At 43.4% G+C, this 22,515-nt stretch overlaps 1 protein-coding gene across 4 annotated transcripts in view; it reads left to right on the forward strand.

The window, feature by feature from the left end:
• The window catches only part of Ei24 (EI24 autophagy associated transmembrane protein), a 49,675-nt gene extending 30,755 nt beyond the window's left edge, over nucleotides 1-18,920 (forward strand). Inside the window, exons 1-12 of one of the 4 annotated variants that reach the window (XM_063256019.1) lie at nucleotides 6,279-6,399; nucleotides 8,382-8,497; nucleotides 9,948-10,063; nucleotides 11,609-11,754; nucleotides 12,192-12,252; nucleotides 13,646-13,712; nucleotides 14,190-14,314; nucleotides 14,622-14,741; nucleotides 15,262-15,373; nucleotides 16,279-16,390; nucleotides 16,770-16,844; nucleotides 17,790-18,920. In XM_063256019.1, the coding sequence (XP_063112089.1) occupies nucleotides 10,022-10,063; nucleotides 11,609-11,754; nucleotides 12,192-12,252; nucleotides 13,646-13,712; nucleotides 14,190-14,314; nucleotides 14,622-14,741; nucleotides 15,262-15,373; nucleotides 16,279-16,390; nucleotides 16,770-16,844; nucleotides 17,790-17,952 (1,023 nt within the window). In that variant the 5' untranslated portion in view covers nucleotides 6,279-6,399; nucleotides 8,382-8,497; nucleotides 9,948-10,021 and the 3' untranslated portion in view covers nucleotides 17,953-18,920. Of the gene's footprint in view, nucleotides 1-6,243; nucleotides 6,400-8,381; nucleotides 8,498-9,947; nucleotides 10,064-11,608; nucleotides 11,755-12,191; nucleotides 12,253-13,645; nucleotides 13,713-14,189; nucleotides 14,315-14,621; nucleotides 14,742-15,261; nucleotides 15,374-16,278; nucleotides 16,391-16,769; nucleotides 16,845-17,789 lie in introns of those variants that run through there. The other 3 variants (XM_005008782.4, XM_063256020.1, XM_023566174.2) reach the window with 3 other exon arrangements.
• Nucleotides 18,921-22,515: the final 3,595 nt, after the last annotated feature.

Consider the following 22,515-nt stretch of genomic DNA (forward strand, 5'->3'; position numbering starts at 1 on the left):
GGATAATCTCAGTGAGACCGCACCTTCATTTCCCCTGAAATTCAGGCTGCTTTCTGGTCAGGAGGCTGGGACCAGACCTGCTCAGCCTGCGGCTCTCTGCACAGCTTCTGCTAGCTTGAACTCAGCTGGCAGCCATCAGATGGCCTCAGCAGTTGTCCTGAGTCCGAGCTCAGCTGACCCCTCTTCAAGGTGGCTCCTGGCCAAGGCCCCCTGCTGCAGGACAATCCCACAGCACTCACCCCCAGCCAGTGCGGTCCTCCACATTCACCACTCCCTTCCACCACCGCGTCTGGCCATGGAGGCCTCCAGTATTGCCAGCGGTCACGGGATGTCTGCAGGACTGAGCCCTCCTCCCACAGTGAGCACTGACTGGGGAGAAGGTGCTGACTGCTGCCTCCTCCTTCCTTGAAGTTTCTTTGTCTCCAGGTGTGTTTGAATTCTTGTGTCAGATCTTTCCCAGGTCTAGGTGACCCACTTCCTTCTTTTCTTTCTCAAATTGCTATACTTCAGTGTCTGGACACTGTTATAGCCTAATTGTCTGTTCTGTATGTGTCGTTTGGCCTCCCCCTCCCCATTTCCCCTTTCTATCCAGCTAGGTTAAGTTTCAATTCCTAAAAGGCTGTAAAAGCCTTGGGTATCAGTTTCCTGTAACCCCTCCCCTACCCCTCATCCAGCTATCTGTAATAAAATTTGCTGTTCTTTAAGAAATGCTCTCCTCTGTAAAGATTGTAAGATCTTACCTAGTTGATATGTTAACCATTGTTGCCCTCTGCAAATAACAGATGTGGTGCTAAAATAAGCTAACAGGGGTTGTTAATTACTGCTAGGTTTCTCTATTCTCTACTAAGGGAAAAAAGATGTTTGCCCAATCTAAACTTGCTTGAATGCAGGGAGACTTGCTTGTTAGCCCACCCCTTATCTGAACTTTGCTCTTCCCAATATAATTGCCCCGTTTCTGTCCTATAGTGCACCCCAGCTCCCCCCCCCCCACCTGCATTGTGAGACCTGCAGCTGTTTGTGGTTTTTACAAGATAAAAGCCCTGACTTCTAGCTGTGAGGTGCACAGTCTTTGGGTCGATCCTGGAGAGACTGTGCCACCAGGCCTGGAAATAAAGCCTTTGCTCCCCAAATTTCAATCTCTTACTTCCTTGGATTTTATTCTGGGGTCCGAGCTATCACAGACACCAAATCTTGGAGAGGCTCTTCCTTTTTTTCCCTTTTCTCTTGTCTTTCTTTCTTTCTTCTTTTTTTTGGGTCTTTTTGAGACAGGGTCTCATGATGCAGTTCAGGCTGGCCTTTAGCTCACTTTGTAGCCCAGGCTGGTCTCAAACTTGCTATAATTCTCCTGTCTCGGCCTCCTGAGTGCTGGGATTACAGAGGCATGTGCCACCATGCCCAGCTGGAGAGGCTCTTTCTATGCTGCTTATCACAGTGCTATCATCTATCTCTACTTTTGATAACGTTTTTGCTTTTGAAACAGAGGCTAGCTAAACACTCCAGGCTGACCTTGAATTCTGTGTGTGTGAGAATGTATAGTGCTGGCTGTTGAACCCCATCTTCACAATAAGCTACATTTCCAGTCTCCTGGAAATGTAGCTTTTTCTTTTCTTTTCTTTCTTTTTTTTTTTTTTTTTTTTTTTTTTTTTTTTTTTGTTTCTGGGGATTGAACTCATGACCTTGCACTTGCCAGGATGGTGTTTGTGCCACTGAGCTAAATCCCCAGCTTAATTTTTTTTGAGATGAGTTAAGGCCTGGCTATGTATTTTAAAGGTAGGCTGGAGCTCACCATGTAGTCCAGGTTGGCCTTGCCTCACAGTGACCCTCCTGCCTCAGTCTCCTGAGTGCTGGGATTACAGGCATGCATCACCATAATCAGCTCTTTAAATTTCTAAACTGAGGCAATTTAAGGTGTTTTCGTGATGTGTCTGGTGGGGACACAGTCTAGCCAAAGGACTGTTGACATGCGGCTGTCTTGGGTACTGCAGCTTGGGGTACTGGAAGTCTCAGTCTTCTTAAAAATGTAATGTTTAGTTATGATTTCCTCGTCTCCTTTCTACCCATCTTTCATTTCTTCTGTCCTATCTCAGGATTACAAGTGTGTGCCTATGCCACCAGTTTACTTTCTTATTTTGAGCCGGGGTCTCACTAAGTTGTCCAGCAGGGATTTGAATTTGTTATCCTCCTACCTCAGTTTCCCGGACGTGGGCCACCTGGCGAGTGTTCACTGTGAGCCATTTTTTTTTCCTCACATGCATGCAGTCTTTGCTACTAGAGCGATCTTTCATTGTGTTGTTGTTGTTTTGCTGTTATTTTTATTTTTTATTTTTTAGTACCGGGGATTGAACTCACGCCCGCGTACTTGCAAGGCAGGCGCTTATGCTGAGCTAAATCCCTGGCTTTTTTTTTTTTTTTGCTGTTATTTTTTGAGACAGGGTCTCATTACATAGCATAGACTAGCTTTGAACTCACTGTGTAGCCCAAGTAGGCCTGGAACTTGCAGGGATCTTCCTGCCTCAGCCTCTTGAGTGCTGGAATTATAACTGTACACCACCACATCCAATTTGTTTGTTTGTGGTTAAGTTCTTACTGTATATTTCAGCCTTGCCTTAAATTCATTAGGTAACCCAGGTTGATCTTGAGCTTATGGCAGTCTTTCTGCCTTAGCTTCCCATGTGTTGTGATTTACAGGCAGGTGCCACCATCCTTGTTCATAAATTGTCTTTAAAGTCCCTTGGTTGCATCTTAGGGCTAGTGTCTGAAAGCTGTGAGATAACATAGAGAGCTATTATCTAACTGTGTATCTTAATTTCCATTAATCTTTTCATTTATGCTTTCAAGTATTTGAATGTTTATTCCAAAGCTAGATCCCACGCTAAGCACTAGGGATATTAAAAACAAAACAAAAAAACCCAAACAAACCAACAAAAAACTAGGTGTGGTGGTACACACCTCTACTCCTATTGCTTTGGAAGGCTGAGGCAGGAGGATTGCAAAGTCAAGCCCAGTTTGGGCAACTTAGCAAGTTAATGAGGGTCAGTCTTAAAATAAAATGTTTAAAAAAAACTAAAGTGTTTTGAAATTTTGTTGTAGTTTTCTTCTTTTTAAAATTTTTTATCCTTGAAACAAAATAGATTTTAAAAAATAGACTAGGGAAATAAAAAGGAAGACTTCACATGAGACACCTGGTTTGGGATCAGGATTTGAGACCTTTTCCTGATGGGAATAGGACATAGGAGACACTGAAGGGTTTGAGGCCAAGAGAAGAATGACCACATTCCATTTTCTAAAGTTCTGTGTGTCTGTCATGTGAGGAGTGGGTAGAAGTGACTGGGTAGCTGGGCATGGTCACGCAGTCCTGTCATCCCAGCACTTGGGAGCGGAGGCAGGAGGATCATCACGACTTTGAGGCCAGCCTGGGCTACACAGTAAGTTCAAGGCCAGTAGAAATGCATAGCAAGACTCTGTCTATACAACAACAACTAACCCCAACTATTGCATGTGAAAATTAAAAGAGACGAAGTCATGTATGATGACATATTCTAGCCACAGCGTCCTTACTTCTGCATCTGAAATAAATGAGGCAAGTTTTTGCCCTGGAGCTGAGGTGCATGGCTCCCCCTGTGAAGGCAGAGCTGTGCCAGGCTGCATTCTCACCCGTTCAGAGCTCCAAGTCACTATGCAGTCCGGCCTCTTTCCTTTTCTTTGAACATACAGTGGCAGCCACCAGACCAGTGGGGAATGGAACTCAGGGCATGCTGGGTAAGTGCTCTACCACTGAGAGGTACTCACAAGCCCTGTTTTATTCCATTTTATCTTTTCTGTCCTACCTTATCAGTTCATTTGAATGTGGACTCCATTAAAGCAGACATTTGGCCTGGCTTACTTACCCTGAAATCCTATTATTCTATTATTTGCATTCAATAAGTAGGATGTGTATCTCCTGCCAATTCTCCTCCTAGCCTAAATTTCAGCCATGCCAAGCAAATCACAGTGCTCTAAACTTGGCAGCTGGTCTTCTGTGCACTGCTCCTTCTGAGCAGAATTCCCTCTTTTCCATGCTAACTTCTGCCCCTCAAGGCTTGGTTTACATCACATTGCCTTACCCTATCCATTTCCCCATGGAAGGAGTAAATTGAGGGCATTATGTGCCCCAAATACCTTGCCAGGATGCGTAGGTAAGAGGCACTCTGGATGACTGTTGGGATTGTGTGGGACCTTGCCGGAACTGCAGAACCTTAGCCCTTACCCCAGAGAAACTAAATCAGTTTGTACCGAGCAAAGTCTCCAGGTGATTCACCGTCCCATTCAAATGTGAGGAACATTTTTAAATTTTAAACTTTATTCTCTTTATTATCACATATTAGTCATGCATATTGATCACATTCATCCCAGAAAGCTATACCAGTACATAACACATCTTGATTCTTTTTTTTTTCTCATTCTCCTATAATCTTTTCAACCCTTCTTCCCCTCCCCATTTACAAAAACTTTGTTTCCACTTCTCCTTTGCATTCTTTTTAAATCCCATTTCCCTCCCCTTCCCTTGTCCCCTTCACATTTGGGCATGTGCTTCCTACTTCTGAATATCTATCATTAATTTTGCTCCTTATTTACTTTTTGTGTTTCTTATTCAAGAGAAACAATATGATATTTAAATTTGTGTGTTTGATTTATTTTACTTAAGATTAAGGTCATGAGGTGCATTCATTTTCCCACAAATGATTCAAGTTTATTCTTCTTTGTGGTAGAGTACTATTTCACTGTACATAAATATATTTTCTTTCTCCATTCATCTGTTGATGGGCATGTGGGCTGTGTGAGAGATTTAGCTATTAAAATTGCACTACTATAAGCATCAGTATGTATGGATAACTGTGGTGTGATGTTTTTAACTCTTTGGAAAGATATCTAGAAAGGAAACAGTTGGGTCAGATAGAACTTCTAGCTGTAGCTTTTTGAGGAATCATTACAGTGACTTCCACAAGTGGTATCAGTTTATACCAGTTTATACCAACAATGCAGAAGGGAGGAATATTGTGTTAGTAAAGGTAATTCACATCCTGAATTGTACATGCTTGTATTAAGAGCTAGAGGGTTATTTGTTTGTTTTTTGGTGGTAGTAAGGAATAGAACTCAGGACCTTGCACATGTAATACAAGAGCTCTACCACTGAGCCACATCCCCAGCGCAGGGCCTAGTGGTTTATTTTGTTATTTCTGTTGTTTTGTTTTGGTACCGGGGATCAAACTCATGACCTCACGTTTACCAGGCAGGCACTTATGCCACTGAGCTAAATCTCCAGCCCAAGGCTTAGTGGTTTTTAAACTACATCCCTAGCACCTTTATTTATTTATTTATTTATTTTTGCATGGAGAATTGAACTCAGGACCTAACACTTGCCAGGCGGGCTCTGTGCTGCTGAGCTACATCCTTGGTTCTAGTACTTTTTTAATTTTAAACTTTATTCTCTTTATTATCACATATTTGTCATGCGTATTGATCACATTCATCCCAGAAAGCTATACCAGTACATGATGGTTTTTTAAAAAACTGTACCACATTAGTCATGATGATACACATCATGACTATACCATATACACATATGGTTTTTCTCTTGGATATTAACAGTGCAGTACTTTTTACAGACTGAAATGTTTCAGCAGGACCAAGAACGTTGGCCTAGTACTCTATACATTATTTTTTATTTTTACTTTTATTAGTACATGTTTGCAGTACATAATGATTACAGTGATCAAGGGGAATTGGTATGTGTACCTAACACATCTTAGGGATTTTTGGGGAGGAAGGTTCCCTTCCCCTTTATTTTTTATTTTGAGACAGGGTTTTGTCAAATTGCCTGCTTGTCCAGGCTGGCCTCGAGTTAGCGACTCTCCTGCCTCAGCCTCCCCAGTGCTGGGATTACAGGAGGGCGCCACCACACCTGGCTGTTTAGTATTCTTTAATTACAGGAAGTAATTTTGGATCAGTAAGTATCAGATAAACCAACGTGACCGCTATTTCATTGTAATGGGCTTCACAGGATTTTAGAAAAAGCACACCATGGAGGTTAAGTAGGGTCCAGATCCGTGAACTGGGGACCGGAGCGAAAGTGGGAAACTAGCGCTCCGGGATCCGGATTCCAAGGACTGGGCTTCCCCGGCTACTTAGCTCTAGGCCCGCCCTTTTCCGCACGGCACGCCCCCTCCCCATCGGGCCCCGCCCATATCTGCTAGGTCCCGCCCCCCGGCGGCGCTGCTCTGTGCACGCCCGACTTCCCAGCGGCCCCGTGCGGCCCGGGCATGCCCAGTGCGGGCGCCGCGGCCCGGCCTGGGAGCGCCCCGCGGAGCGGGCTGCTAGGCAAGGAGCTCTGGGGCTGACGGTCGGCGAGGGCGCTGGGGGGTAGGTGCGGGGCGAACGGCCGGGCTTCGGGACCGCCGGAGCCGGTCCTGGGCGACCGGGCCGGGAGGGCATGCGAGGGCAGCAGGCAGAGCGAGCGCGCGTCTGTGAGGGTCCCAGCCGGGCTGGGCCGGGCTGAGGAAAGGATCCCGGGCGGGCGGGGAGGGTTGGGAGCTCGTGAGGCCGCGGCGCCGGGCGCAGCCGTGCGGAGCGCCCCTGGTGCGGCACGCTGTCTGCCCTCCGTGCGGCCAGAGGAAGTGTGGTCCTCACCGCGCGCAGTGCAGCGCGTGGGAAGGCGGCCCGGAGCCGGGGAGGGCTGGAGCCGGGCGCCGAGGCCGTAGCAGAACCCTGTGCGGGGGCACGGCGGTGACCGGTTCCGTACCTGGCGCGGGCTAGGCGCATTCCCAGACTCGGGCGTGTGCTTTAGGAATGAACGTGCAGGACCATGCCTCGGTAGACGCTCAGTCCTTTCCGACGGCTGTCGGGAATTTCATGCCCAGCTATATGTCAAGGTTTAGAAAAGGGTTTTCGTTTGTGAGGTGCACCTTCCTCATTGCGGAGCCCGAGCAAAAAGAAGTCCCAATCAAGGGTTAGAACACCGGGCTTCAGAACTTCGCCGAACTGTCTTTCCCTCTCCTCTGGCTCCGGGCGAGCCGTGAAGCGTGTGAACCGCGGTTCCCCCACCATTAAGGTGCTGTCCGCCAGATGCATCTTTATTCCCTCACTTGTAGAATTCCAATGTGTCATTCAGTCTGTGTGGTCTTCTCGTCCCGAGTAATTTTTTTTTCCCATGCGTTAGCTGTTGGTCGTACCCAGTATTCCTCTAGGTAGGATGTTGAGCTTAAAATTGAAATGATTGCTTCAAAGGCCGCTGTTGGTCGTATTAATTGCCCCAGATTCGTAGAACATAGGGTTTTGATCTGTGGACAGACATGTTTCAGGCATCCTGTACTGTGTAATCGGCTTCCTCACACCCCCCAAATGGACTCATTTTTGTAGTGGGATTGTGTTCATACAGTATTTTAAGTTTTCGGGCTGAGGCTTTAAAGCTCAGTGGCATAAGCGCCTACCTTGCAAGTGTGCAGTCATGAGTTCAATCCCCGGTACCAAAAAAACCCCCAAAAAAACAAAAAACTCAGGATTTTAAGTTTTCTTGGGAGGTTGAGGCAGGAAGATTGCTGCGAGTTTGAGACCAGCCTGTACTACATTACACAGTGAGACCCTGTCTCAAAAAGAGAAGGAGGTTTTAAGTTTTTATATTTTATTCTGTTGGACTCTTATGCTAGAACCTATGAAGTGTTCTAATACTTTTTAGTTTATAAATAAGTGTGTAACTGGTTAAGAGAGTGAACCCATGTTAGTCTTTTCAAACTAAATCTCTTATCACTGAACATTTATTACTTGCCTGGTTTTGAGCGGCCTTCCCTGAAACCCTGAGGGTCAGTGGTGCCTGGACCTACATCCACATGTTGGAACACCAAGGTGTTTGTTTTTAGGAGGGAAGAATGGGAGTGTTAGACGATGTTTCTTAGCCTTAGAAATTTCTCTACCTGAGGTGAGCATATCTGAGGAGGAGTTGACAGAAAGGGCAGGTGGCTTATGTGGTCTTGGCAGTTGCTGACCCACAGCTGTATTCCCTGCTCTTCCAGTTCTCTGTGGCCTTTGTCTAGCTGGGTCACTGCTGTTTGCAAATGGTTAAAGGTCAGGAAAAGGCTGCTTGTGTTTTGAAACTTGAAGTTTAAAATGTCTGACTATATATGTATGTATATATCTTTTTTTTTTTTCTTTTTGAAACAAGGCCATGCTGTGCAGTTTGAGCTGGCCTTGAACTCAGGATGATCCTGCCTCAGCCTCCCTAGGGCTGGGATTATGGGCATGTGCCACCACACCAAGCATATTTACATTTTAAATTGAGAGTTTTGAAATTCATCAAGTAGGACTTTAGAACTTTAAATCCTAAGGTTTTTGTTTTTTGTTGTTGACAGGGTCTCACTATGTAGTTCAGGCTGGTCATGAACTCACTTGTAGCCCAGGCTGGGCTGGAATTTGCAGTGTCCTGCCCCAGCCTTCTGACTGCAGGGATTACAGATGTGTGCCACCAGTAAGTTCTTAGGAAATTTCTGCAAATTGATTTTTGATTTACCTTCGAATTTACTAAAGAAATTAAATGATTCAAGACTCTTTCCAAATAAGTTAAGACATTGCAGTGGTGTATGATATTCATGTTTATAGCAGCACAACTTTTAATAGCTGAATCTTGAAAGCAGTCTAACATGTCCTGTGGATGAATGGATAAAGAAAAGGTACTGCATAGTGGAGTACTACTCAGCCGTAAAGAAAGATAAATGAGTCATTCATAGGAAAACAGATGCAACTTGAGACCAAAATGTTAAGTGAAATAAATCACACACTTAAGCTTAAATATTGCAATGTTTTTCTTATACGAGAAACCCAAAAGAAAGAGCAAAATAAGAGCTAGATAATGGGAAATAGGGGATAGATTTTTCTGCAGCAGGAAAAGGGACCAAGAGATGAGTGAAGAATGGGAAAGGCACTGAAAAAGGATTAAAATGTGCTATATGCGTGTGCCAGCCCCTTACAAGGAGTATACTTGTGTGCTGCAGACAGACAGCGGTGCCAGGAAGTTAGAAAACAGATTAACTTAGAAGGAGGTCTTGATGATAGTCTCACATCATCCACTAAGCCAGTGATGCTGAACCTTTCAGAGCTCAGTGATGCACATGGCCCATGGCCACCTGCGTCCCACAGGTTCGCCCCCACTGCCTCAAACCTTGCCATGTGCTGAAGGATCCTGTGTATGGTTGTTTTTTTTTTTTTTTTTTTGAGACAGGGTCACGCTATGTAACCCAGACTGTGTGCAAACTTGGGGCAGTCCTTCTGCCTCATCCTCCTGAGTGCTGGCATTACAAGCACATGCCCCCATGCCTGGCTTCTGCATATGATTGAGGTGTGTGTTTAGTCATTTTTTGTAAAAACATATATATTCAAGGGTTCGAGGTTATCCAACAAGCATAAAAAATGCTTAAAAGGATACTAAGATATTTTTATCCATCTCCAAATCTTTGAAAATACTTGTAGTGTAGGAGGGAAAGTCAAAGCCCACGAGACCACTGGTCTGGTCCAAGAGCACATTTACCCCACAAAAAGTGAAAGAGTAGTGAGTGATTTAAAGCAAAACAAAACTTATGCCAGGTATGTTAAGTCCCTCTAGTACCAGCTACTTGGGAGGCTGGGGCAGGAGGATTGCTTGAGCCCAGGAGTTGGTGACCAGCCTGGCCCCACAGTGAGCCCTTATTTCAAAATAAACCAAGCAAAGAAAAAAATTAAGGATTTTGGGTTTCAGCACTTATGGATATAGCCTTACTTAGTTCCTTGTGAGGTAGAATCAGAGTAGAATCTGTTGCTTTGCTGTGAAAGCCAGAATGTGGGGTTTTCTACATTTTGTGAATGTAGAAACGTACATGAAGTAATTGGTGTTTTGTTTTGAAGTAAATTGTCTTTAAGATAAATTATGCTTCGTGTGTTTCCAGATGCTTCATGATGAGAGATTGGGGACACTTCTCTCTCCTCTGTGTAACTGATAAGACATCTGGGTGGTGAAGAGATGGCCGACAGTGTCAAAACCTTTCTCCAGGACCTTGGCAGGGTGAGTATATAAGGCAGGGTGAGTACATGTTATTTCAAGGAATTTATCTCTTAATCCTTTTTGCTAACAGAACTGACTAGGAAATCCTTCAGATTTTTTTTTTTTGAATGTTTTACTTGTTGAATCCGTCATAGTTCACATACAGTCCAGGTCATCTTGCTCAGGGGATGGAAATTATCCTGTGTCTTTTCCCCCTCCTTGATTTTTTTTGAGAGAGCCTCTCGCTTAGTCCAGACTGGACTTGAACTTTACTGTGTTGTGCAGGCTGGCCTGGGTGATTCTTGTGCTTCAGCCTCCGGAGCACTTGGATTGCTCTCCTGCAGGTGTGTGTTCTCCTGCCCGACCTAAGACCAGCGTTTTATTTACCTTTGTATTTCTGAACTTAATATAAATATAGGAAATACTGCAAGTGGTTAATGAATACTGAAGGCAATAACTTGACTTCACAGTGTGGACATTTATGGAGAAATTGAAAAACTTTTGCACCCGTATGATTTGAGCTTAGTTTGGCAAGAATTAATGGATGCCAAATCTTGAGGGGAAAATTTGATGAACAGAAAATTTGCATGGTCTAAAAAGTACCTTTCTGTAGTTTACTCATTAATTAGGAGAGGAAAAAAAATTGCAGCTAATACAGTAGAAAAGCTTGGTATGTAAAATTAAGTTTACTTCAAGGCAAAAAGTGATTGTGTGTATCTTGATGTGATATCTTGAAGGGAACACAATCACTTCTGTGATATTCCTGCAAAAAGGAGCTTAACCTGGGTCTCGCCATGAGAAAATGAACTAAAGTCCTGGGGAAATTCTATAAAGTAGCTGTCATGCTCTTAAAAGAAAGACAAGCCGGGCGTGGTGGTACACACCTATAATCCTAGCATTCTGGAGGCTGAGGCAGGAGGATTGGCTGTGTGTTCAAGGCCCACCTGAGCTGTGTTAATAGGATCCTGTCTCAAAAAAAAAAAGCTAAGGAACTGATTTGGATTTAAAAAGGATAAAGAGATATGATAATTAAATGGGATACATGATATTAGACTAAGCTCTTGAGTTTGTCACAGAACTCTTTTTTTTTTTTTTTTCCTGGCAAACTATACATTAAATGTTTTTCAGTAATAAATTTCTTGATAACTATCCTGTGTATGTAAAAATACTGTTTTTAGGAAATACACACTGAAAAAAGATTCTGCAATCTAGTCAAATGATTTATTAAAAATGTATATAAAACTGGCAGAACATTAAACCAGTGAGTATAAAACATATTTGGAAATTTTCAATTATTTTTGCAACTTTTCTGTAGATTGGGAGTCATTTGAAAAATAGAAATCAAGGGCTAAGTGGTAGAGTGCTTGCCTAGCATGCACAGAGCCCTGGGTTCAAGCCCTAGCACTGGAAAAAATTAAAAAGAGAGAAAGAGAAAAATCAAAACCCTTTTTAAGTTCCACAGCAAAATCAGTTCTCCAGTTTCCACTGTTCCTTCAGTTTCCCGTATGTAACTTTGGAAAGTCTTGTACAATCCATGATCTTTCCTGTTTAAAAATATCTTTATAGGGAATCAAAGACTCCATCTGGGGCATCTGTACCATCTCAAAGTTGGATGCTCGGATCCAGCAAAAGAGAGAGGAGCAGCGTCGAAGACGGGCAAGTAGTGCCCTGGCTCAAAGGAGAACCCAGAGTATAGAGCGGAAGCAAGACAGGTAAGGTGTGCAGTCCAAGTCAGAAAATGTCCCAGAGTGGGGTGCTTCGGGAAGTGACTGAGTGTAGTACAAACACCCTATGCAGGAAGTTTCAGCAATTCAAAAAAACTTTTTTTGAGGTGGTCTTGCTGTGCAGGTCTGGCTAGGCTTGACCTCAGTAGTTAGTCCAGGCTGGCTTCAGATTTGCAGCAATCCTCTTGCCTCAGCCTTCCGAGTGCTGGAGTTACAGGTGTAGGCTACCACACCTGACAGGAAAGCGGTTATTCAGAAATACTTTTCGTCTTTTCTCATTGTCTGAATTAGAACATTGGGAGAGAATAATGAATAATGTGCTGAAAAGAATATGGTGTCAGAAAGGTATAAAAATGGTGGGTACTGAATGAAGGCTAGGAAAGCATCTGTATGCCTTGTAAACTAAAGCATGTGATCTCTTCCAGTGAGTCACGTATCCTTAGTCGAATTTTCCAGTGCTGTGCTTGGAATGGTGGAGTATTCTGGGTACGTTCTTTCCCTCAAATTCCAGATGTCTCATAAGCATCTTCAGATGGTTGCTAGGTTAGTGGTCCTTAGCTATTTTCTTAAAACACTAAGACATACAGCTTTGAACTGTGTATACACCCTTAAGACCATAACTCAGGGTTCTGTGTACTTTAGAGGAATCTTATTCTTACTCAAGAAAGAACGTGGTTTTTTTTTTTTTTTTTTTTTTTCTTTTTTTGCATGTTACTGGGAATGGAACCCAGGACTTTGTATGTGCTAGGCAAGAGCTCTGCTACTGAGTTACATTCCCCTGCTCACCCTTCTTTTTTATTTATCTTTTTTTATTTTTTTTACCTGTACTAGGATCAAACTCATGGCTGCGTGCTTGCAAGGCAGGCACTTATGCCACTGAGCTAAATCCCCAGTCCCTTCACCCTTCTTTTTAAGACAGGATCTCACTATATGATTCAGGCCAGCCTTGTGCTCACTATATGTAGCCTAGGCAAGCCCTGAACTATGGTGACTGTCTGCTTCAGTTTCCTGAGTACTGGAATTACAGGCATGTGTCACCTATTCCTATTTATTTTGCCTTATTCCTATTTATTTTTTGAGACAGTTTTGCTATGTAGTTCAGGCTCCCGCCTCAGCCTCAGGAGTGCTGGGAGTATAGGTGTGCGCCACCATGCCCTGCTCTTAAATTTTATTTTAAGATGGGTTTTTGCCAAGGCCCAAGCTGGCCTTAAACTTGTAGTCCTCCTGCTTCAGCTTCCTGAGTAGCTGGAATTATAGGCCTGTGACACTGTGCTTGTCTTTTTTTGAATGAATCATTACAAGCTTTAGAAGTATTTTAGGTGACAGTGTCTGTTGATGCTGTCTAGGCTTTTTGGCTAAGAGGTTTATGGGAATCAGAGGAGAAGGGCAGATAAAGCTGAATAAAAGCAAGGCTCTCCTTGTTTCTGTCTCCCAAAGTGCTGCAATTGTAGGCATGCCCCATCACCCCTGACCAGACTTCCTATTTTTTTCTTTTTCTCTTTTTATCGGTACCAGGGATCGAACTCACGATTGCCTGCTTGCAAGGCAGGTGCTTATGCCACTGAGCTAAATCCCCAGCCCCTATTTTTTTCTTTTTTTGAGACAAGATTTTGCTATGTAGTTCAGGCTGGCTTTGGAATTACAGGCATGTGCCACCATACTCAGCCCTGATTTTTTTTTTCCCTGCTTTTTTGGGTACCAGGAATCAAACTTAGGGCCTTGTGCTTGCCAGACAGGCGCTATGCTGCTGAACTCCGTCCCGTGGCCCTCGTTCTCCTGATTTTTAATGGGCACCCCCATCTGGAAAATTGTCAAACAGAAATGTGAAGCTCTTGAAGAAGGGCTTTTGACATTTACCTTATTGTTTCTTTCCTTTTAGTTAAGTCTATTCTTGTTTTATCGAGTATTTATTCCTGTGCTTCAGTCAGTGACAGCACGGATTATTGGTAAGTATATACCTTGTTCCTTGCTGTCTGCTGGAAATGCAGTGGGAAATATTTTTCTAGTCTCCTTCAGTTTACTGAACATTTCTTATGGATCGGGAGCTTTAGGTGTTTTTAACTCAAGACATCTCAACAATGCACTGTTGTTCTGTCTCATCAACAGTTGACGAGGAAATGAAGTTAGTTACTATGGTTAAACCATTAGTAAATGGCAGAGCTGGGATTTAAACCCAGGTGGTTTCCTTGGAATTGTCTGCTATTAATTACTGACATCTCAGTCTGTGCCTGGGTACTCAGAGGGGCAGGGTGGCAGCAGGTGGTGTGTCTATGGTGGATAAGACTTCGAGCAGGATGCAGTGATATACTAGAAGGAAAAGAATGTGACAGGGGACAAAGAATAGTCGGAAAATAGAAGTACCGTATTTGGTCTCTTGTTTTTACATTTCTCCACTTAAGCTAATCACTCTTTGCCCTTCCTAGGTGATCCATCCCTACATGGAGATATTTGGTCTTGGCTGGAATTCTTCATCACATCAGTTTTCAGTGCTCTTTGGGTGCTCCCCTTGTTTGTGCTCAGCAAAATCGTGAATGCCATTTGGTTTCAAGTAGGTCCAGGGTAGAACGGAGTCTGGGGCTTACAGCCTGATGGGTGGGCGGGTAGCAGGTCTCAGCCTGTGAAGGTACGGACACAGAGGGACCTTTCTGACCTTGATCTTTCTTGGTCCAGTAGTCAGTGGAGGTCTTTGTGTGTTTGTTAAGTGCAGTTGCTGTCTGAAGGCACTGAAGCATCTTGCTGAATGCTGGGGACTTTTTTCTCGTGGAAGTTTTAGTAGCAGACAAAAATCCTTGTTTTAAGCATGGATACTAAGGCTATTTAATTCATGTTTCGGCATACTACTTTCTCTGTTACAGGATATAGCTGACCTGGCGTTTGAGGTGTCAGGGAGAAAGCCTCAGCCATTCCCCAGTGTCAGCAAAATAATTGCTGACATGCTCTTCAACCTCCTGCTGCAGGCTCTTTTCCTTATCCAGGTGAGACTGGCCTTCTGGGTGGGACGCATGGACTGATTAAAAAGACTTGTGACTAGATGGAGCCTCACAAGGACAGTGTGTTGCATTTATCTTGCGGTATCCATATAGACTTTGTGGGACATAATGAATTTTAAGTCTTTTTTTTTTCATAGAAAAAAATAGAATTTCAATATAAAATTGTAGCCCAGGTGTGATGGCACACGCCTATAATCCCAGCACTCAGTTGTCTGAGGCAGGAGGGTTGCCTGAGTTCAGGGCCAGTCTGGGCCACACAGTGAATTCAAGGCCAACCTGAACTATGTAACAAGATCTTGTCTCAGAAAATCAAAATAAATACAAACTTGTAAGAAACAAATTTATCTACTCTTTTCTTGCCACCCCAGGAGTTCTCCATTCTCTTGCTCTTTAGACATTTAAGAAGTAGCTAGGAGGCTATCTTGGCAGTACTGTTGATTGTGCATTGGTGGGTGAATGGTCTCTGCACCATTTGGAATTAAGCTATGCCGTCTTTGTTCTTCAGGGGATGTTTGTGAGTCTCTTTCCCATCCATCTGGTTGGTCAGCTGGTCAGTCTGTTGCATATGTCCCTTCTGTACTCACTGTACTGCTTCGAGTATCGTTGGTTCAATAAAGGTAAGTCCGTGTAAAGTTCATAGAGACAGTGCATAGAGACCCAGATGGAAACCGCCACTCCTTAAACCATTCAAGTCCTGGGCACATCATTAAAGGAAGGGGCTTTACTGGTCAGAGGGAGCTTACATTTGGCTTTGTAGGTTTGATCCCTAATTCTGAAACTAGGGAAGTAGCAATGTAAAATTAGCATTCTCATTGTTAATGTGATATAGCTGGACTGAGCTGAATTATTCAGCATGAATTATTCTAAATTAGAGAAATGAAGCTAATGCCAGCACATTTATTTTGGGGCTCTTAAAAAAGATGTGTATATATATCTGTATAAATGTATATATATGTATGTATACATATATAGATATATATGTATGTGTGTATGTCTGAAAGGTCAGCTGACTTCTACAGGATGGCCTTCTTTTTATTTGGTATCTTACTTTGTTCTAGATTAGTCCTGTTAAGGATGCCGGTGCTGGTGTTCAAATTCATAACTCACTTAGCCTGTTGGTTTTTAAATTGTGATTATTTGAATTACAAACTTTGAATAAAGGTTTTTTTCTTTTTAAATGGTATTTGGGGTTGAACTCAGAGCCTTTCACACTGGGCTACACTCCCAGCCCTTTCTTTCCACATTTTATTTTGAGAGGGTCTCACTAAGTCCCTAAGTTGTTCAGCTGGGTTCTAAGATGGGATCCCCTTGCCTCAGCCTCCCAGAATACTGAGATTATAGGCATGTGCCACCATGTCTGGCTTGCGTAGAATCTTTGTGTCAGATTTGTACAGTTTACTTTGTATGCTTTCACCTTGTAGCTTTGCATCAGAAACCCAAGCCTCAATTAATTTGTCTACTGTAGTTTGCACTTGATTAAAAGAAAATGTGTAGCCTAATTGTATTGGCCTCCTTTTTTTAGGAATTGAAATGCATCAGCGGTTGTCAAACATAGAAAGGAACTGGCCTTACTACTTTGGATTTGGTCTGCCCTTGGCTTTCCTCACAGCAATGCAGTCCTCGTATATTATCAGGTAATTAGGCTGGAAAGATCTCAGAAAGAATAGTAAAAGTAAAAGTCACGTAGCGAGCATCTTTTATTTGCTTGGTTCTCTGCCAAGCATTCTCCATTCTCATTTGACCATCAGGAGACCTGTAGGGAGTTTTCTGTTTGGCAGACAGCCATAGACATTTGGCTAGGCCACATTCATTTTCCTATGTTGCTTCCTAAAGCAGTATTAAGCATGATGAGTGCATAGAAAAACCTCTGTCCTTCCCCAAAGCTGTGTCTGATTTGTTAGGGTTTCAGCAGACTGTGATACCCACATTGCAAGCCCAGGGACTGGACTTGCAGTATCTGCCCTAGAGTCACGGCTGTCATGAAGAGGATTCAGTATTTCTTTTCTTTTTTAGTGGCTGCCTCTTCTCTATCCTTTTTCCTTTGTTCATCATCAGCGCCAATGAAGCAAAGACCCCTGGAAAAGCATAGTGAGTATTGACTGGTAATGATGTTTTTGCTGTATGAAGGAGGGCTGTAATGCCACAATTACATTAGTAAGCTTTTAATAATCTTATGTTGCTGGAAGACCTTAAGAAAAACACTTCTGGGATATACCCCACATATTCTGTGAATCCTTGCATGCGTATATTAAAATCTAACAGTTCAGCAAGGTGTGTAGTTCAGAGGTAGAGTGTTTGCCCTAGTATACATAAGGCACTGAGTTCCATCCTCAGCATCACCACAGGAGTGGGGAATCTAATAATTCACCTAACATAAGCTGCTTATAAACAGCTAGAGTTTGGTAAGTTCATTTTTGTTAGACCTGTTTGTACTTGTGAGCACTTTTTCATTCTCAGGACTGGGGATTGATTAGAACCTAGGGACTCAGTGCTAACCTACATGTCCAACCTCACTTACTTATTTATATACTGAAACAGGGTCTCAAATTGTAACCCTCCTGTCTCAGCTTTGTGCTGGGATTATAAGCATATACCACCATAGCTGGCTTGAGCATGATATTTTCATAAAGGCATACAGAATATTTTGATCATACTCATTCCCCAAGTGCTGCTTCCTCTGGGAGCCCCAGTACTTCAAAACTGGTTATTCCAGTATGTGCACATCACAGCAGGACCCACTGCAATTTTTTCTCCAGTGCTGCGGATTGAATCCAGGGCCTCATGTATGCCAGGCAGGCCTGCTTCCACTGAGCCATACCGCAGTCTGCAGCACCTTGTTTAGTTGCCTGTTCAGTTCATGTGTCTGCTGTCTTAAACTTCTTTGATCAAATATGCTTTGATGAAATTGCAGTTGCCTTGTCTTCCTCTGTATAGTATAGTTGTAAGTTTAATGTTGTCAAATAAGCTGTCGCTTCCTGAAACAATCATTTTGATTCACTAGGGGATGAACAAGTTGGGTCTCTTGTTCCCTAGCCTTTTCCAGTTGCGCCTCTTCTCCTTGGTGGTCTTCTTAAGCAACAGACTCTTCCATAAGACAGTCTACCTGCAGTCGGCGATGAGCAGCTCCACTTCTGCAGAGAAGCTCCCCTCACCGCATCCATCTCCTGCCAAAATGAAGGCCACTGCAGGCCATTGAGTTGCCTGCTGTCCAGAGGCCATGGGTGGGATCGGAGGGCGGCCGTGGCAGCTCTTTTCTCGGTTATCTTTCCCTGGTCAGGAAAGGTGGGGCCCATTCTGCCAAGGGTCCTTGTGTGTCCCCTTCTCTGAAGAATTGGAATTTTTGTCTCTGGTGCATGTAAGGCAAAATCTTCTGACACCAGTGCGTGGATTTTTAACACCATCATGAGTCTGAATGGACCATAGGTTTTTCTAGCATTTGCCGGCCTCTGTGCCTAGACCCATTTGAATATTTGTCTTTTTCCCTTGTGCCATTTACCCTCCTGTCTGTCCTTCCTGCCTTCTAGCCCCCTTGGATGAATGAGTTTTGTAATTCTAGCTGTTGTGTTTTGTGGATCTGTTATTTTGTTTTTCTGTGAAGCACATACATTGGATGTGGGAGGTAAAGGAGCACAGTGTCTCAGTGGCTCCTGGTCACTTCCGTTACAGCCATCACTGTCTTGTTTCTTGTAACTCAGGTTAGGTTTTGGTCTCTCTTGCTCTACTGCAAAAAAGAAAAAGAAAAAAAGAGCTTGAAGAGATGGAAAGACCTCTCAGCCAGATCAGCTAGGTTTTGAGATAATCTTCTTTCTTCCCCTTGAAGGGGAAAAAGCTTTTCTTTCACTGGTACCTTTAAAGCTCTCCAGCTGTGGGGAGGTACTGATTCTGGACAAGTGCCACCGCAACAGAGAGTGCTCAGAGAACCTGAACTTGTCAGCTCCGAAGGTGGAAATTTACTGTTGGCCACTGCCGTGTCTCACTGGTATTTCAGAGGAACATTGGGTGCTGAAATAGGAACTGAAGGGTTACCCTTATTAAACCCATTAAACCTGTGCGTGCTGATGTTTGTGTCACTTTAAGAGACTGAATGTGGGGAGGGAGGGCAGATGTCAAAACACTTGTACAATTTTAAAATGTCACTATTAAATGTGAGCTGGTTTCCCACAAGTGTGTAATGGCCGAATTTAAAAATCATAACCTCAGGATACATATTCATGGAACACAAGACTCTGTCTTGGATATTTTGGTGATGAAAGTTTTTGAGAGATTAGCCCTGAAGGATGTTCTCTCTGAGAAAGTTTGAATTATATTTTACATTTTATGAAAGACTGGGTTTGTTACTCCAACTCTTGCATTCTGTTTTGATTCAGAAAGATGAGTGTAGATTTCAGTGAATTTAACATTCCTTTGTCAGAGGATGAGATTAGATTTCTGGCTAATAGAAACCTTTATTATGTATAAGATTAAAGAATTAAAAATTGTAGCTGGGAATTGTAATCTGAATTGGAAGTGATATGCAATTGATAGAATTTTTAAACAGTGGGCATCTTAGAAGTGATCAAACTATTTCTAGCTTATGTTCTAAAAATTATAAAAACCTCTGTGATTCCCATGACAAATTTGCAGACAGTCTCAAGTGAGGTGAACTTGCAAGGCCCTGTCATTTCATTAGGTACTGAGCTGTGATTAGGAAACTGGGATCAAAGGAAATTAGTCTGTTTTTGCCAAGGTCAGAAGGGCAATTTGAGGTAAAATAATTAGCAGCTAAAATGAAGGAAACTTGATAGGCGTGGTGGCGCATACCTTCAATCCCAGCACTCAGGAGACGGAGGCAGGCGGGCCACCATGAGTTCAAGGCCATCCTGCACTATATCCTTGCCTCAAAAAATAAAAAAATGGTAGTGCACACTTGTAATCCCAGCACTTGGGAAGCAGAGGCAGGAAGATTGCTGCAAGTTTGGGGCCAGCCTATATTATATAGTGAGACCCTGTCTCAGGAAAAAAAAAGGGCATTGTAGCGTACACTAATTCCAGTGTTGGTTTAGAAATGGCTTGCCAGTTAAACTTACTCTAGGTCTTTCTTGCCCTTAACAAAGAATTGGATGAGACAAGCCAAAAATGGTTCCCAAAGTTTATTTGAAAAGTGAGGAGTGCTGGCTCTGTACAGTGAATTTGAGCTAGACAAGTGGATAAAAAGAACAAAAATAAAATACACCTCGTGCCTGGAAGACACAGCACGGGCTACTGTGGAATCACAGCACTGGGCTCCTTATGGTATCCTATCTCTTACGCCATCCACGTCTCATGGTACCGCAGGAGAAATTCCGCATAAGAATCTCCAGGGTTATTAGACCCTACCTAGTCCTAAATAACCGGCACTTGGGCAGCCAGGCCAGGAGGATTGCAGTGATTTCAAGGCCAGTTTGGGCCACATAGGAAGATGTCTCAATTTTTAAAAATGGAGAAGGCTGAGGATATAGTTCAGAGTGAAGGCTTTGGGTTTAATTCTTTAAAAATAATGGAAAACTCCAAGAAACTGGCATACTAAACAAAACACCCAACCAAGCAACATGAGGCAGGTGTGGAATCCAGAAACACTGGGAGGAAATCTTAGCAATATAGTTTTGAAGCACACTTAGAAAAGTGGGTGGTGGGGAAAGCTTCTTGGGAGAATAATATTCCAGCGTGCTGCAAATGAGATACAGGTAAGAGTACCATGTGATTGATGATCATGCCACAGCTTGACTCTTGAATGTGGAAGACTTGGTCCCTAGCCAGGGGAGTTGTGCAACCTTTTGGAGATTGGGCCTTGTGGGGAGAAGTTGGGTGACTGGCCTTGTTCCCCTTCTCTCCCTGCTTTGAAGTGAGTAGGGCTTTTGCACTCTGGCTCCCAGCTTGATGAGCTTATTGACCCAAACTAACAGGGTCAAGAGATCAGAGACTGAAACCTGAAATCTTGAACCACAGCAAACCCTTCTTCCCTTTAAATGGATTATTTTGGCTTTTTCTTTTTTCTTTTTGTCAGTAACAGAAATCTGACCAGCACAGACAAAAGAAAGGGAAGCAGACACTTTAGGAAAGACCAAAAGTTCTACGTGAAATAATGAGTCCTACAAAATATTTGAAGTAAATGATGGAACAGAAAAGCAGTATATTCTGAAAGTCACACTTGGTTAGGAGGGAAGCTAATATATATAATTCATCTAGGTGGTTTTTAAATAAAATTTGAGGGGTGGTACTGGAAATTGAACCCAAGGCCTTCACACTGAGATACACTTCTAGACCTTTTAAATTTTTACTTTTTTTATTTTGAGACAGGGTCTCCTTAAGTTACCCATGCTGGCCTCAAACTTACAGTATTGCCTCAGTTGTCCAGAATGTTGGTGTTACAGTCATGGGGTATTGTCCCGAGTTTATATGAGGTTTTTTTGAGTTTGTTTTCCTTTGATTTTATTTACAGATTACTCTTTTCCTATAGACTAGAATCAAAGTCTGTCCTAAAGGTTGGAGGGGCACACCATAGTGGGAGCGCCCTTGCCTAATAAGGGAAAGGCTGCAGATTCCATCAACTATACTACAAAAGAAAACACAACAAAAGGAAAAACAAACACAGGGCTGGGCATTTAGCTCAGCAGCATAAGCACCTGCCTGGCAAGCTCAAGGTCATGAGTTTGATTCCTGTTACAAAAAAAAAAATAAAATCTTAACAATATGCTTGGGAAAAAAATATGCTTTAACACTTCTCCTAACTGGACCCCCCAGTACTAGGGATTGAACCCAGGGATCGCACACTCAGCACTTTTCATTGAGACAAGGTTTTGCTGAATTTCCTTGAAAGTTGAATTGTGCCTCAGCCCACTAAGTAGCTAAAATCGTAGTGTGATCCATCACACCTAGTTTAACCTTTCAATAGTGTATTCTGACTTCTGAAAAAGGTGACAATTTATCACCTAAAGGGGATCAGTAATTTTTTAAAGAGAACTCTAACGTCTTAATAGTCTTCATGGTACTTTTTTTCCACTTTGAAAGACATCGAATTTAGTTTTAAACTTGTCCTGAGGAACGAATACTTACCATAAAAATAGAATATAGGGGTTCTATTTCCTCCTATCAGTTATGCGGAAAGCCTTGTATTGTGACTTTTTAAGAAAACACACGACTTTAAAGCATTGGAGTCACGCGCTTCCAGTAGGTTTGGTGACTCGTGGTGCAAGTGTAAATGGGGAGCCCTGTGGCAGTGGGACCACATTTGGACAGTGGGTGGAAGTTACCCCCCCCCCTTTTTAAAGAGTAGTTAAATTTATTTGCGAGTAGGAATAACTGGGCGACAGGAATGGTCCCGAGTGGGTCTGTTCCTCCGTGCAGCCTGGAAGGTGCGAGAATACTGCGGCATGTAAGTGGGTCGGAAGAGCGAATTTGGCTGGTGACACTGCTCCCTTCCCTCCCTTGCCAATGTATTTTTGGGAGGAAGGGAGAGGAAAGGCAAGGCGAAGGAGGGGACACAGCTCTAGGGCAAACAGTCAGGCGAGCGAGGACGCCGGCTGGCTGCTCGGTCACCGGCTGCTCGGCGGCGGCTGCTGTCTAGGAGCCGGGAAGGGGTGTCCCCCGGCCGAACCCCAACGCCCTATCAGATCGAGGCACCATCTTCCACAAAGCCGTACGGAAAGGGACATGCCTCCGGAAATATGCCAGGGCTCCATATCTATGGCAGTTTCGGGAGGTCGGTAAGAAAAACCAGCAAATCACGGGCAGTCTTTCCCGC

This window comes from Cavia porcellus, unplaced genomic scaffold (genome assembly GCF_034190915.1).
Source record: "Cavia porcellus strain 051 isolate PalLab524CR breed Dunkin Hartley unplaced genomic scaffold, mCavPor4.1 scaffold_9, whole genome shotgun sequence".
NCBI classification, from domain to species: domain Eukaryota; kingdom Metazoa; phylum Chordata; class Mammalia; order Rodentia; family Caviidae; genus Cavia; species Cavia porcellus.